The sequence below is a fragment of the Toxorhynchites rutilus genome, chromosome 3, assembly GCF_029784135.1.
Source record: "Toxorhynchites rutilus septentrionalis strain SRP chromosome 3, ASM2978413v1, whole genome shotgun sequence".
In the NCBI taxonomy this organism is placed as follows: Eukaryota; Metazoa; Arthropoda; class Insecta; order Diptera; family Culicidae; genus Toxorhynchites; species Toxorhynchites rutilus.
The window spans coordinates 317980361-317994553 of NC_073746.1; the positions used below are offsets into that span (position 1 = coordinate 317980361).

General features: G+C 36.6%; 1 protein-coding gene across 1 annotated transcript; it reads left to right on the forward strand.

The window, feature by feature from the left end:
* Positions 1-3878: 3878 nt before the first annotated feature.
* Positions 3879-5548, forward strand: LOC129775538 (uncharacterized). Its single transcript, XM_055780384.1, has 4 exons — positions 3879-4231; positions 4341-4430; positions 4494-5290; positions 5373-5548. Exons 1-4 carry the CDS (start codon positions 3995-3997, stop codon positions 5395-5397), a joined length of 1149 nt encoding a protein of 382 aa, XP_055636359.1. The 5' UTR covers positions 3879-3994; the 3' UTR covers positions 5398-5548.
* Positions 5549-14193: the final 8645 nt, after the last annotated feature.

A 14193-nucleotide genomic window follows, 5' to 3' on the forward strand; every position in this document is an offset into this window, starting at 1 on the left:
GTTCAGTAGTTCAAATGTTATGATTTTTTGCAGAAAGTTATTTTTGGACAAATGGGGAAAAATGATTTTTTTTTAAAATCATATCTAAAAAACGAAAAAATAGCAACCCTGATATCGAGATATGTTGTGTAAAAAATCCTCAGCTATCAAGAAAAAATATAAAAATATATAGCGCCCTCTAGTCCAAAGTCATAAAAAAAATAAAAAACGACTACAATCAATAATTACTAAAATATAATTATGTATTTCGCAAGTTAAATATTTTTTTTATAAAAGGCTAGGTCAATTTTATATGTCGATCATCTAAATCGATTCAGTGATTCAAATGTTATTAATTTTCATTTGTCATTTTTGGGAAAAAGTGGAAAAAAATGATTTTTCGGACCACTTAATAACTTATGTGCTGTAAGTGTGTTTAAATGTTTCAACGATCTACACATACATACATACACATACATACACAAACATACGCGTTGTTAATTTTTATAAAACACAGTATTTCTCCGTTGATATATTGGACATCCACCAAAGCTTGCGGTCTTGTCGTTTTTATTTTTAAAAAAATGCAGTGTATATTTTCCATCCGCCATGCAAGGCTATACAAGTTTTAGACCACCACACGGCCATGAACCATGTCTGTCGTAACAATATCGAACAGTAACCCATATTTCGTCATAAGCAGACCCGAAAGCAAATGTAAGTTGTTGAAAATAGAATGAAAATTTTTATTCGATGTTGTTTAAATACATAGGTTGCATAGTCCTGACCCTAACTTAACTATTTTTCAATAAATCTCCTTGCATTTCAGCAAAACAATCTTGTCTAGAACAGAAAATAATTATCAGAGACAATTTTCGTTCAAGATTTTTCCTTACCTGCAGAGAATGCAATTCTCGCGTAACTTTTGAAAAGGTCCTATGTAACAAATGTAAACAAATCGATTTAATGGATGCACGCTATTAGTTTTCAATCATTGAATGTATTACAAAAACAATCGTTCACGTATCTATCTTCTTCATCTTTTTGTCGCCGATACAAAAAATATCCAATGTACAGATTCGAATTTTAAGCACCCGGCTATTACTTCGGACGCCACTTTCCTCCGACGGCCGAAACGTCCGAAGTAACAAAGCAGTCAAAACAACTCGCAGTCGTACTTCGGTCGTTTTGGAATTTGTTTCTTACAGGTGTTGTTATCGATTTCAGTGCAATTCAACGAGTGATAACAATAGTAATCAGTCTTTAGAACGAAATGCTGATATTTGGATTGTTGTTTATTAGTTAGTTTCAAATTTTTATAGTGCAACGTAATATGTCCAATGTGCAAACGCGGGCAGTCAAAACGTCCAATGTAACATTTTTCGCTCCGAGGCTTCAACCTTAATCTCAAATCACGGAACAATAGTTACGATTGGTTTTACGAAGTTATTCTTGACAGCTAGTGGTGAAAACAGTGATAAAGATTGATAGCTTTTAAGACAATTCGCGAAATAATGTTCGGGTCTTCAACTACGTTTTTCTCGAGTTGGCGAAAATGTTACATTGGACCTTTTCAAAAGTTACGCGAGAATTGTTCATTAATTGTGAATAACCGTATCCTCTTTTTCGTCTGCAATGATGTCAAGGCAAAAGTTCCAAACATCATACACACCAGATGGGCCAACAAGAAGGACTGCCGGGCCGCAGGTTGAGTATCGCTGGTCTAACGTCATGTGTATTGATATATACTAAATATAATAACTTTTCTGTATTAAAACTATGGAAAAATGTCATATGGTGAGTCAAATATTTTTGATGTGATGAATAGATGTGATGAATGTTTTACAGATATGTCTGTAAATTTACAAACATATTTGTAAATCTGGCATCTCTGGTGGTCTGAGAATTTATTGCAAGAAATCGCTTGAAAACATGCAAGAATTTGCTTGAGAATGAAGTGGATTGAGTCCGCACCACTTAGGTCTAAACTATCGAACACAACAAACATGTTTCCAATCTGAGTTATTAACTCAAGAGAAAGTCAATGAAAAGAATGTATACCAAATGTTTTGATTCGTTTTGTTCATGCTACCCACCACTAACCGTCTATGGCGCTGCGCACAGTACAACTGTAGCCATGTACAGCGGAAAAATAGGTCGGTACAGGTACAGCAATTGTACCGAGTTGCTTGCATGGTTCTAGCGCTGTACATGGTGACAAACATACAATTTTCGAAGTACAACGCAAGTACAGCTGTATGTCTGTCATAAGTATTAAGGTGGCCGTACACTGTTTGCCCGGAGGTCAAATATTTGATATTTTTTGACAGATAAGGTTTGATTTGATATTTGTACAAACACTATTTTGTTTGTCACTCTTCAATTTTCAACAGTAGTAAACAATATCAAACACCGAACATGGAAAAAATCAACTGAAATATTCAAGGTAAACTAACCATATACCGACAGGTTCGAAGAACAGACTGAAAAAATATTTTGCTTGTCGTGTTTTGTGTAGAATATATTTGATCAGTACACGTTGGACAAAATTTATCTGTCAAAAAGAGTCAAATATTTGGCTTCAGTCAAACAGTGTATGAGCACCCTTAGAAAAAAAGTTTTTCAACATGGAATTTGCTTGTGATCAAGTTAATCTATCAACCGAGTAGCGGCGCTGCCGTCAACTAGATGTAATTGGTGACGAACAAGGTACGTAGAATAAGACGTACGTCTACGTATTTTGGGTGACGAGTTGACGAATTTACGCAAAGCTGAATCAGCTCATGCGACATCTACATTAGAGCTCAGAACCACAAAAGTGAGGGTGTTTGTTTATTTTACGCACTGAGAAGCAAGATTCGGTGGTGATTATTCATTTTATTTCAATTTAGATTCATTTCAGCCATTGAATGTCGTCAGTATATGGTAAGAAAGTTGGAGTTTTGTATATTTTAGATGGTTTCAACACGCTTTTTGATCAAAGTCATAGATAATCTTCGAAAATTTTATATTTGATAATGCATACCGGTTATTGATACTATGGATAATTGCGATGAAATCGATATCATATCAAATTGGCTGATATCATTGATTATGTAGGGGCCGATACGAGAAGGATTTGCAGTATTTTTAGCGCAAAACACTCTATTCATCGTTTACTTAGTTGAAAAATAATAAAGTTATGATACTTATACCAAGCCATTCCTCGTAATACACATAGCACATTGTAAAATGATGATTTTCTAACCTTTTCAGCGTGGAAAGAATACATGAAACCGGGAAATTTGAAGATCAATTCTGATTTTTCTAGAAAATTTGAACGAATTTCATATCAGAAAAACAAAACATCCTCATTGTACTCGCTGCGCCATCTGATTGTAAATCCAACGTAAATTTGTCAATTGGCGATCTAACGCAAAACTTAAACGATCGATGAGACATCTAGATTTTGTTTTTGAACTAAGAAAATGATGATAAGGTAACCTAACATTGAAAAACAAATCACGTATGTTTTACTTCCGGACTTTCCAAGGTAGTTCTCACATGCAAGAACCATGCATTTTTCTACTTGTTTTTTAATGGTGCTCTCGAATTTCCGTCTTTGATTCAAGCATTGTCAACATTTATACAGTTTTCACTACTGAAAGTGATAAAAAATAACATGTTATATATAAAGATACACAGAATTAAATTTCTTAAAAACTCATCGCAATCAACTAATCTTTTATGATTATAACATTGTAATTTATGGAAAAAACTACAAACCTTCCATAAGCTTTTTTTTAATTTTTTAAAACCTTCCATAAGCTCACATGGCAAAATTTAAAACCATCATCACTTTCACCGCAGCGCCGCCTAGGTGTAGATTTGTACGTCAGATCGCCAATTGAAATGAAATCCTCAAGGTGGAAAAAACTTAAAAATAAACAAACCAAAACAAAACATCGATACGCTTCTTCATTCGTTTGTTGGGAGCTCGGGCGCACAGTCGATAGTATTGTTTTCCGCCTGGAAAATGATTCAGTTCCATCTACAGCTGTTGGGCTCCCGTCTTGTTTCACAGGCGGAAAACTATGACCGTACCATTCACTGGATTGATAGCCGGATAATTGAGCATGGAAAAAAATTGCTTGAATTGATTAGTGATCTGCTGAAGAAAGATTGCTACAAAAGTTTCAGAACATTGGTTTTCAATGGCTTCGAGGTTTTCCGGGAAAACGTTGTTTTTCGAACGTCTGTTTCCTGTTGTACGGTAGGTACAGATGACTCCACAGAATGGCAATATGTATCTTAAAAGCAATCGAGGCCCAGAGTCATTTTGCTATTATGCTTACATTGTATTTTTTCTTCGTACATTGTAGAGAGCCCTGTGTGATTCAGAGACGCTATCGATACATTTGGCAGATGGCAAAAAACACAAAGATGACTTAGAGAAGGATAAAAGGCTTCTGGTAAATCATAAAATTGTGGTTTCATAACAATATTCAGGGCTCTTTCTTTTGATCATCTTATAGGCTGTCAATTTCTTCATCCAGATTCAAGTGGTTTCCATTATACTCAAACGCTATTTAGGTGACTATGAGCGAATAGATAAGATTACTGCGGATTATTTCCGCAAAGGACATGCGCTTATTGAACGCATACTTAAGAAGCCACCTCGCAAGGATGTAATCTGCAACAATACTTTCTTCAAAGTGGATGTCAGGAAGAGTAAAATCCTGTTCGATTACACGTGCGCTTTGTGTCAGAGAAAAGGCGTGAAGCAGTGTCAGCTCGTTAATGCCATCGGTTGGTTTAAGATATTGAATGATTCGATAAAAGTCAATCCGATTCTGCACTTGGAGAGTAAATTGCACAGCAAAAGCATTCAATATTTGCCCAAAGATGAACTGCTTATTCGTGAGATCGAAAATAATCCCTCATTATCGATGGCCGGGATATACCTGTTGAATGTTACTGAGTATGAATTGACCGATATGTGCGTGATTGGCCAGCAAACTAAATGGGATTCGAAATTTCATAAAATCGAAAAATATCTAACAGCACAATTATCTGAAAAGTTGGGGGAGATAAGCATCCTCTTCTTTGGTTCACGAGTTATGGGAACTGGCAATCGTGAGTCCGATTATGATGTGTTAATTAAATCGAGTGTTAGCAAGAGAAATAAGAGGTGTCTTAATCTATGCATTGGATGGGCTAGAGAAAATCCCAAAGAAGTACAAATCATCCGTATGGTTCCTGATGGCCCCATGCTAGTATGTGTCTACGTTAAGACACTCGGAGTCACGTTGGATCTCACCTTTGGAACCCCGTATGTAGCCGCCAATTGCGAACTAAAAAAGTATTTCTTTAACTTACAACCACTAGCGCTAATGCTCTATTTCCTTCTGAAGATGTGGAAACGTGAAGCTGGAATAGCAAATTTTCATGACAACCTGCTGGCTATGCTGGTTATATTTTTTATGCAGCAAGAAAAGTATTTTCCACCGATTAGCTCTCTACTAATTGGACCTCCCCTGGAGGAGGATATATACAACACGCGCTTTCATAGAAACATTCCGAACCCACCGAAACCTCGCGATTTGCTCAGCTTGATTAAAGGTTTCTTCGGTTATTGGACACAATTCGATTGGACGCGTAAAGGTATTTCTGTTTTCGAAGCCGTAGCACTACCGAGGGAAAAGTTCCTATTCAAACCAGAACGCTCGTCACCGATGATGTGCAGTGACTTTTTCGAGCAAAACCGTAACTGTGCCTTTACCGTCAAAGAGAGCGGCTGCCGAAGATTCGTTGAGGCTTGTCGTGACGCTAATAAAGTACTCAAGGCAAAGAATAGTATGTAATCAAGCGGAGAAGTGTCATCAGGTATGAACATTTGAATTTGGTATTTGCATTTTATACCGCACTATCCCACTATTTGTAGGTGTATCAAAACAGGTTAACATATTGCGGACCGCTCACGAGATTTCTCGTGTTTCGCGTTCCGTCTATTACGGATGGATCGCGAGATAACCGTGTTTTCTACACTTGATGGTTAAATCCTTGGTCTGCCAAGAATCTAAAAAGGCCTACCGATGGCTCGCCTTCGTCTCATCCACGCCGAAGGAAATGGAAGAAAAGCTAATTTAGCTTCAAAATTGGGAGAAGTTTGTGATAAAATAATCGGGCGATTAGTATTTATTGCTTTAGTTTGAGATTCCTCGATATTCAACACATTATTATTATGCTTTTTAAATTTTCCATAAGAAAGCATGGAAACAACACACTAATCGTTTAAAATCTCAGCACAAGGGGTCACAACATCCCGGAACAAGAATCGATTCAGTGAAAAAAGATCATATATGTATGTGTGTATGTGTTTGAATGTGTAATTTTAAGAATATATATTTACAAGTACTCCAACCGAATGACGCCAAAATTATTTTTTTTGAAAAGATATATTTTTTTAGACCTATTTTTTTTAAACTTTATATTCTTGTGATACTTTCTGGGTGTGTTTACACTTAACAATTATGTTCCATGCAATAGAGTTAAGAGCTGGTTCAATATATTTATATTGATAGTATATATATAACTGTTCCCAATATGGATGTGATAAAGAACTTCGTTTACAAATAACGGTTGTAGGGTATCCTGAGGATATTAATAACTACACTCTGTCCAACTTCTATAAGGGTGGGTTTAGACTAGGGATATATTCATGTGAAGAAATATGATGAGATTTATAGAAATCCCATCAACCGTTTACACTAGCGTGAACTTCTATAAAGAATATATTCATATCTTCGGTGAATTTATTCACCTGAAGTAGAACTGCATCCAACTTTAGTGATTTCTCACCAGTGAGAAATTTACAAGCGTTTACATATGCTGAATTTATTCAAGTTATATATACCTCGAATAAGTGTATCATATTTATTCTCACCCGTTTACACCTATTTTCACGTGAATAAATCCATCTATAGCTATAGATCTCCCTAATGTAAACCCGCCATAAGACCAGATGATGATCTTGCTGCTTTGTGTCATTGTAAACAAACAACTAGTGTATTCTAGTGTATTTGTACTGGTAACTATCATACACTGAATGATTTTCATATGTGTGTGTGCAAGCGTTGAGCGTAAACAAGTTTTTTTTTTGTATTTTTCAAGTGTCAAGTTTCTATAAGACCAGTTAAGTTTTCCATTGTTTTTTGTTAGTTTGATTAATAAAACTGGAAAATGCCGAAGGGAAAAATACTCACGGATAGAAAAAAAGGACAAATCTGTGAATTTCACCAAGAAAAAGTTGGAATTGGAGAAATTGCTCGTCGATTGGACCAATCCTCAAGTATATGGTAAAAAGATGAGAGCTCCACGTAAATCGAAGCTCTCTGACCAGGTAAAGCGGGAAATAGAACAGCTTCGAATACTTCAAAATCGCTTATGCAAATAAAGCAATATTTCAATTTAAATGTTACCCGGGAGACAATTCGTCAAGTTTTGGTAAAAAAATCTCACATAAAGAGGGCTTGAAAGGTTAAAGCTCCTCATCTTACACCATCTCACATCGGAAGACGTCTGAGTTTTGCCAAAGCTCACATGAATCGGCAGTGGGACATGGTATGTTGTGACAAAGAAAGTTTACAAAAGAATACTTTTTGCTATAAACCATAACGAAAAGTTCTTCAATGTATAGGTTATCTTCAGTGACGGGAAATAGTTCAATTTGGATGGTCCTGATGTTTTCAACGAGTACTGGCGTGATTTACGGAAGAAGGAACAGTATTTTTCAACCAGAAATTTTGGTGAATGCTCGTGCTTTGTTTGGGCGGGATTCTGTGGAACCGGAGAGCTCAATATAACTTTCACATCATTCAAGGATTACATATGTATTCTGGAACCCTCTCTCCTACAATTTTTACGTGGATATCGTCAAAAAAATTCACATTCCAGCAAAACAATGCTGCTATTCATACCAGCAAGGAAACTAAGCAATGGATTATGGACTAAAAACTTATTTTTTTGGACCGGCCGGCTAGCTCTCCAGACTTGAATCCCGTTGAAAATCTTAGAGGAATCCTTGTACGCAGAATCTACACTGAGGGAAAACGGCACACCTCGATTGCCGAGCTCAAGATCGCAATTTCGGAAACATGGAAATATATCGAGAAATCCGTTCAGCAACATTAACACAATAAATAAACAAACAACTCTTTTTAACGAAATTGACGTTAAATATACTTTTTTATAAGCATTCAACAATTTGTTGAATGTATCCTGTTAAAATTCTACCTTTTTGTGTAGCAACGAAATAGAATCAGGGTGGTCTTATAGAAGTTGGACAGAGTGTAGCACTGGAAACTCAAAAAAATGGCGGGTGAAATTGAGAGAGAAAATATTTTGAGAAATGTTGTGTTTGTTCCTTATATTACATTACATAATTCAGAGTTTTTAATTTTCCTGAATATCTGATTTACAGGCAAGCATTCCTAGATTTTAGGTGTTGATCTCATTTTTTTTAGTCTAATAGTTAAAACCACCACAAACAAAAGTTTTACGAGGAACACAAATCCTCCTACATCAGGGAGTAGAATTGATTGTCGAACGGCAGAAAATAGAAAAATTTGTCATAGTCAATGTATATTCGTATATTTGTAATGTCAGAGGTTAAATAAAAATACATTGTGAACGACTGTTCTGTGAACTGGCTTGTGTTGTTCTTATATGTCTATCACCGTACCTATCCGAGGTTGGGACCAAAAGGAAATCTGCCCGAGTGGGATTTGAACTTCGCTAATCATTAGAATCGGAAAATCATGGACGAGCACTCGAGCACTCCATCGGAAGCGGACAATTAATTCAGGCAATGATGAATGGAAGAAGTTGATATAATCTCTATCACTATCACACCGAGCCAGAGATGCCAACCCTCCTGATATTTCAGGATTTCCCAGACTTTTTGGCATGTTCCCTGATATCCTGACAAACACTCTATTTTGCCTGATTTTTCTGAAGTAATCCTGATGTTTCCTGATTTTTGTACATTTTTGCACAGATCATTTTTTCGGGCCAATAATCAAAATGTACATGGTCGGTTTTTTAAATTTGACATGACCATTTTCGCTGCCACCCTACTGTATATGTATGTCTAAAAGTAAAGAAGCACAAATTTCTGCATTGCTCGAGAATTATTCGAGCAAATGAATCCAAATTTGGCTGGTAAAGGTTTTAGGGTGCAATAACGGTTTTAACGGTGGTTAGAAACTCCACCCCCCTCTCTAAGGGGGGGCTGCCATACAAATGAAACATAAATTTCTGCATTTTCCAAGAATTAATCAAGCAAACAAAACCAAACTTGGCATGAGGTGCTTTTAGGGTACAATAAATGATTCTATGGCGGTTAGACACTCTACCCCCCTCTCTAAGGGGGAGGGGTTGCCATACAAATGAAACATAAATTTCCGCATTTCTCGAGAATTAATCAAGCAAACGAAACCAAATTTGGCATGTGCAGCTTTTAGGGTGCAAGAACTGATTCTATGGTGGTTAGATACTCCACAAATTTCTGCATTTCTCGAGAATTAATCAAGCAAACGCAACCAAATTTGGCATGTGGAGCTTATAGGGTGCAATAACTGATTCTGTGGTGGTTAGATACTCCTCCCCCTCTCTTAGGAGGGGGCTGCCATACAAATAAAACACAAATTTCTGCATTACTCGAGAATTAATCAAGCAAACGAAACCAAATTAGGTACATGAAAGTTTTAGGGAGCAATCAATGTTTTCACAGTGGTTAGACACTCCCCCATTCTCTCTAAAGGAGGTTGCCATACAAATGAAATACAAGTTTCTGCATTACTCGAGAACTAATCAATTAAATGAAACGAAATTTGGCATATGGAAGTTTTAGGATGCAATAAATTATTCTATTGTGGTTAGATACTGCACCCCCCTCTCTAAGGGGGAGCTGCCATACAAATAAAAGACAAATTTCTGCATAACTCGAAAACTAATCAAGAAAATGCCAAATTTGGCATGCGAAGGTTTATGGGACACAAAACGTTTCTATGGTGAATAGACACTCCTCCCCCCTCTCTAAGGAGCGAAGAGGGGAGGGGTCTGTCTTTATTCTATCATGTTTTCTGTATCAAACATTTATTCCATGTAACGGAGAAACATGTTATTTGAAGTGGTTGAAAAATCTTGAACGAGAATTGTATCTGAAAATAATTTGATATTATAATGATGAGTTTTGGTAGAAGTACTGGGAATTTTATAGTAAAAGGTAAATTCAACGATCAATCAATGAACAGTTCTGCGTGAATGTTTGAAGGTATTGATAACAAAAAACAAATTTTGGGCTGGACGAAGTTTGCCGGGTCAGCTAGTAACATATAAACAACTGGAAAAAGGGGTTTTGGTACAAGTGAGATGTGAGAGAGTATTCTGATACACGCAAAATGGACACTACATACTAGGAATTAATATATGAATCAATAACATCAAGAATACTATTTTAGACGCTTTCTTATCAGAGAAGAACCACTCGAAACGGTCACTAATGAGGTTTATGGGATCATTCAAATTTTCAAATATTACGTAACGCGCTCAGAAAGGGAGGAGGGGATGCCTTGTGGAAACTTTTTTAGAAATAAATCCATTTATTATTCTCAAATCATAGAAAATCAAGTCAGTCGAATTCGGAAAAAGAGTTAATGCTGATGACGAAAAGAAGCGGCAGGAATCAGAGATTGTGTTAGTGCCGCACAATTTGACCGAAAAACCATAAATGAATTGCATTTCCATTGCGTTTTTAAAACGACTCGCTTCATAAACGCAATGATAATTTCTGGAGTTCGCCTGAGATATGCTTTTCCATCAACTAAACTAACCGGATATTGCACCTACAGATTATCACAGGTTCAGGTCCCTGCAAAATCCTCTTAAGGGCATAAATTTCGACTCTAAGAATACCATCTTTTTATATATCTTTTTTTTCGTGTTTGAAAATCATTTTTAGGCCATTATTGCGTTATCCGCGATATTCGTTATTTGCGGTAAACTAGTCAGACTATTTCGCGGATAATCGGGGTTCTACTGTAATATATTTCTTTCACATTCATAGCAATAAACTTCGAAACATCTAGATACGATGAATGAAATGCATTAATGTAAAATGTATTGGATGTGCAATTTTATTCGTTCCGTTTCCACAAGATGTGACAGCTGATTTTTGTTGAATCGTAAAGTGTCGTCATCTCTTAACCAAATATGTGCTACAAATCTTTGAGTATGCACAACAAGTGCAATTTGAACTGCGTTGCAATGTTGAGTTTCGTTGCAAAAAGCACCATTTACGGAGTGGTTTGAGTTTTCGTTGGAAGAAAAGTGCAGCTGAAGCGTATCGAATGCCTAAGGAAGTTTTTGGTGACTCTGCACCATCGGATAGATTTTGTAGGAGATTGTGTCAAACAAAAACAGAGCTTGCAGAATCATTGGCAGTAACTCGACAAGATATTTCTAAACGATTCAAAGACGAAGGACATGCAAAAACAAGAAAATTATGTTCCATACGAATTGAAAGCGGAGATGTTGAATGGCGATCTTGTATGTCCGATATTTTGCTATATATGTATTGATATATTGCGATATATCTGTTGCAAAACGCAACAGATTGTAAGTAAAACTAGGCCAACCAGGAACATCAACGTCGAAATCGATTATCCATGGGGCCAAAGTAATGCTTGGTTGGTTGGGACAAAAGGATGTGATCCACTATGAGCTGTTCAAACCTGGTCATACGATCAATAGAGACAATTGATCCGTTTAAAGCGAGCTATTGCCGAAAAACGTCCAGGTTTCGCGATCATACACGGATCGATAATATTCCATCATGACAAAGCTCGGCCATATGTTGCTGTTCGAGTTATAAACTATCTGAAAAATAGCGGATGGGAAATTCTGCTTCACCCGCCTTATAACCCAGACCTAACTATTCAAGACTACCATTCGTTTCGATCGATGCAGAACGGGTTGAGTGGAATACGCTTCACTTTAGAACAGGGTATCAAAAATTAGCTGGATTAATTCTTGGCTTCGAAAGATGACTAGTGCCACGGGGCCGAGTGGTTACGTCTCTCATTATCATGGCGGGGGTTCGGGTTTGATTTCCGTTCTGGCTGGCAGATTTTCTGTTAAAGACTTGCACTGTGGTCACGCGTATTCTAGAGCTTGCCACTCCAGAATACATTCAAGGCATAGAATTCTCAACCAAGTGCAAATAATAAAAAAATATGAAAAAAATTTTTTTTAAGTTAAACGGTTTCTTTGTAATTAAACGTAATAATAATACAGATAATGTACTAAAAGCTAGAAAATAATAAGGCAAGTAGCAGTTAGCATTTATCATACCCCTTCCCTCAGTAATCAAGTACATTGATGAGACTAAAATAAAATCGCGAGGCATATGATGAAACCATTAAATGTGGATAATGGAAATCCAACGTGCCCCACGATTTTATTTTAGTCTCATCGATGGCCTTGATTACTGAAGGAAGGGGTATGATAACTGCTAACTGCTACTTGCCTAATTATTTTCTAGCTTTTAGTACATTATCTGTATTATTATTATGTTTAATTACAAAGAAACCGTTTAACTTAAAAAGTTTTTTTTATTTCTTTTATTTTCTAGTTTATATTACATTATTTATATCATCAGCATATTTCTCTATAATAAAACCGTTCCACTTTTTTTTTATTTTATATTTCTCACCTAATTTTCCTCGGAATATTTTTAAGATGTACTGTATTCTATTAGTCAAATCATTTCATTTAATACCGACATTGAGGGGATTGTAAAAATACATGGTACTCACCCCAAAGACATTCAAATATACATACAAAGAGGTCAAGCTGAATGAACGCACTTAAAAAAGTAATTGGTTATTTTGGGACTGCGGCCATCTTGGATTTGAATTTTTCATGACTAGGTTCTAACAGCACTTTCGTTTGATGCCCATATTGATGAGGTGATGAAACAAAATATTCATCGTTTTGTAGAGGTGGTCATTTTTGATTTGATTTTTTATAAATAACTATATTCTACTAGTCAAGAACTTTCATTAGATACTCATATTGATGAGGTTTATAAAAAATATATATATATATATTGCGCCATTTTGTGGTGGCATCCATTTTGGATTTGCATTTTTTAATAAAAAAAATGTGATCTACTAATCAAGCCTATTTATTTGATACCCCTATTGGTGGGGTTCTGAGAAAATATGTAATCCGCCATTTTGTAGCGGTCGCCATTTTGGATTTGCATTTTTCACAAATAACTGTATTATATTAGTTAAGCCCTTTCATTTGATACCCATATTGATGTGATTTTGGAAAAAATATATATAGCGCCATTTTGTGGTGGCGGCCATTTTGGATTAGCACTTTTCATAAATATCTGTGTTCTACTCAGGGCTAGTTATTTTCGAAGCTAATAAATGTGATTGAATTTTATTCATACAGCTCTCACTTCCACTACAGTCATTTTCGGTGAATTAATTCCAGTGTATCGGTGTGAAGTGGGAACGAAATATTCTCTACGCATACTGAAACATTGATTCTTTTGTTTAGTTTAGGAATAGTCCGATTTGAGTTGTCTTCATTTTATTATATTTCCTGTATTAAACATGTAGTCCATGTTACTAAGAAGCATGTTATTTGCAAGTATACTGGATTCTTTTTTATGCGTTTTTTTGCTCGAAATTACGCGATTTTCGACTAGGTCTGCGCTTTCAGCGTATAGAATATAGCATAAATTGCGAGAATTGCGAGTGCACGCACAAACGCATACACAACGCCGGAAGCACGCGCACGCACATACCAAATGCGTGCACAAACACGCATACACACGCGCAAACATGCACAAACATACAAATGGACACACAGGTGCGCACAAACGCGCACACACATGCACATACACGCGCACTAACGTGCACACGCACAGACGCACGCACGGAAAGAAACGAGCACGCACGTACACACACACCCACACATGCCCACGCACAAAAAAATACGCGCACACCTGTACGCAAGCAAGAAAAAACATGCGCAAACGGACGTGCACACGCGCACACAAACACGCACAAATGCGCGCAAACACGCCTACACATGCACGCGCACAAAAAAAGCGCACACCTGCATGCAAGCAAAAATAACAAGCGCAAACGCACA

Coding starts and splice junctions, on each gene's coding strand:
- LOC129775538 (XM_055780384.1), top strand. CDS start 3,995: ATGATTCAGTTCCATCTACAGCTGTTGGGCTCCCGTCTTGTTTCACAG. Junction 4,232..4,340: donor CGTCTGTTTCCTGTTGTACG/GTAGGTACAGAT, acceptor CGTACATTGTAG/AGAGCCCTGTGTGATTCAGA. Junction 4,431..4,493: donor AGAAGGATAAAAGGCTTCTG/GTAAATCATAAA, acceptor ATCATCTTATAG/GCTGTCAATTTCTTCATCCA.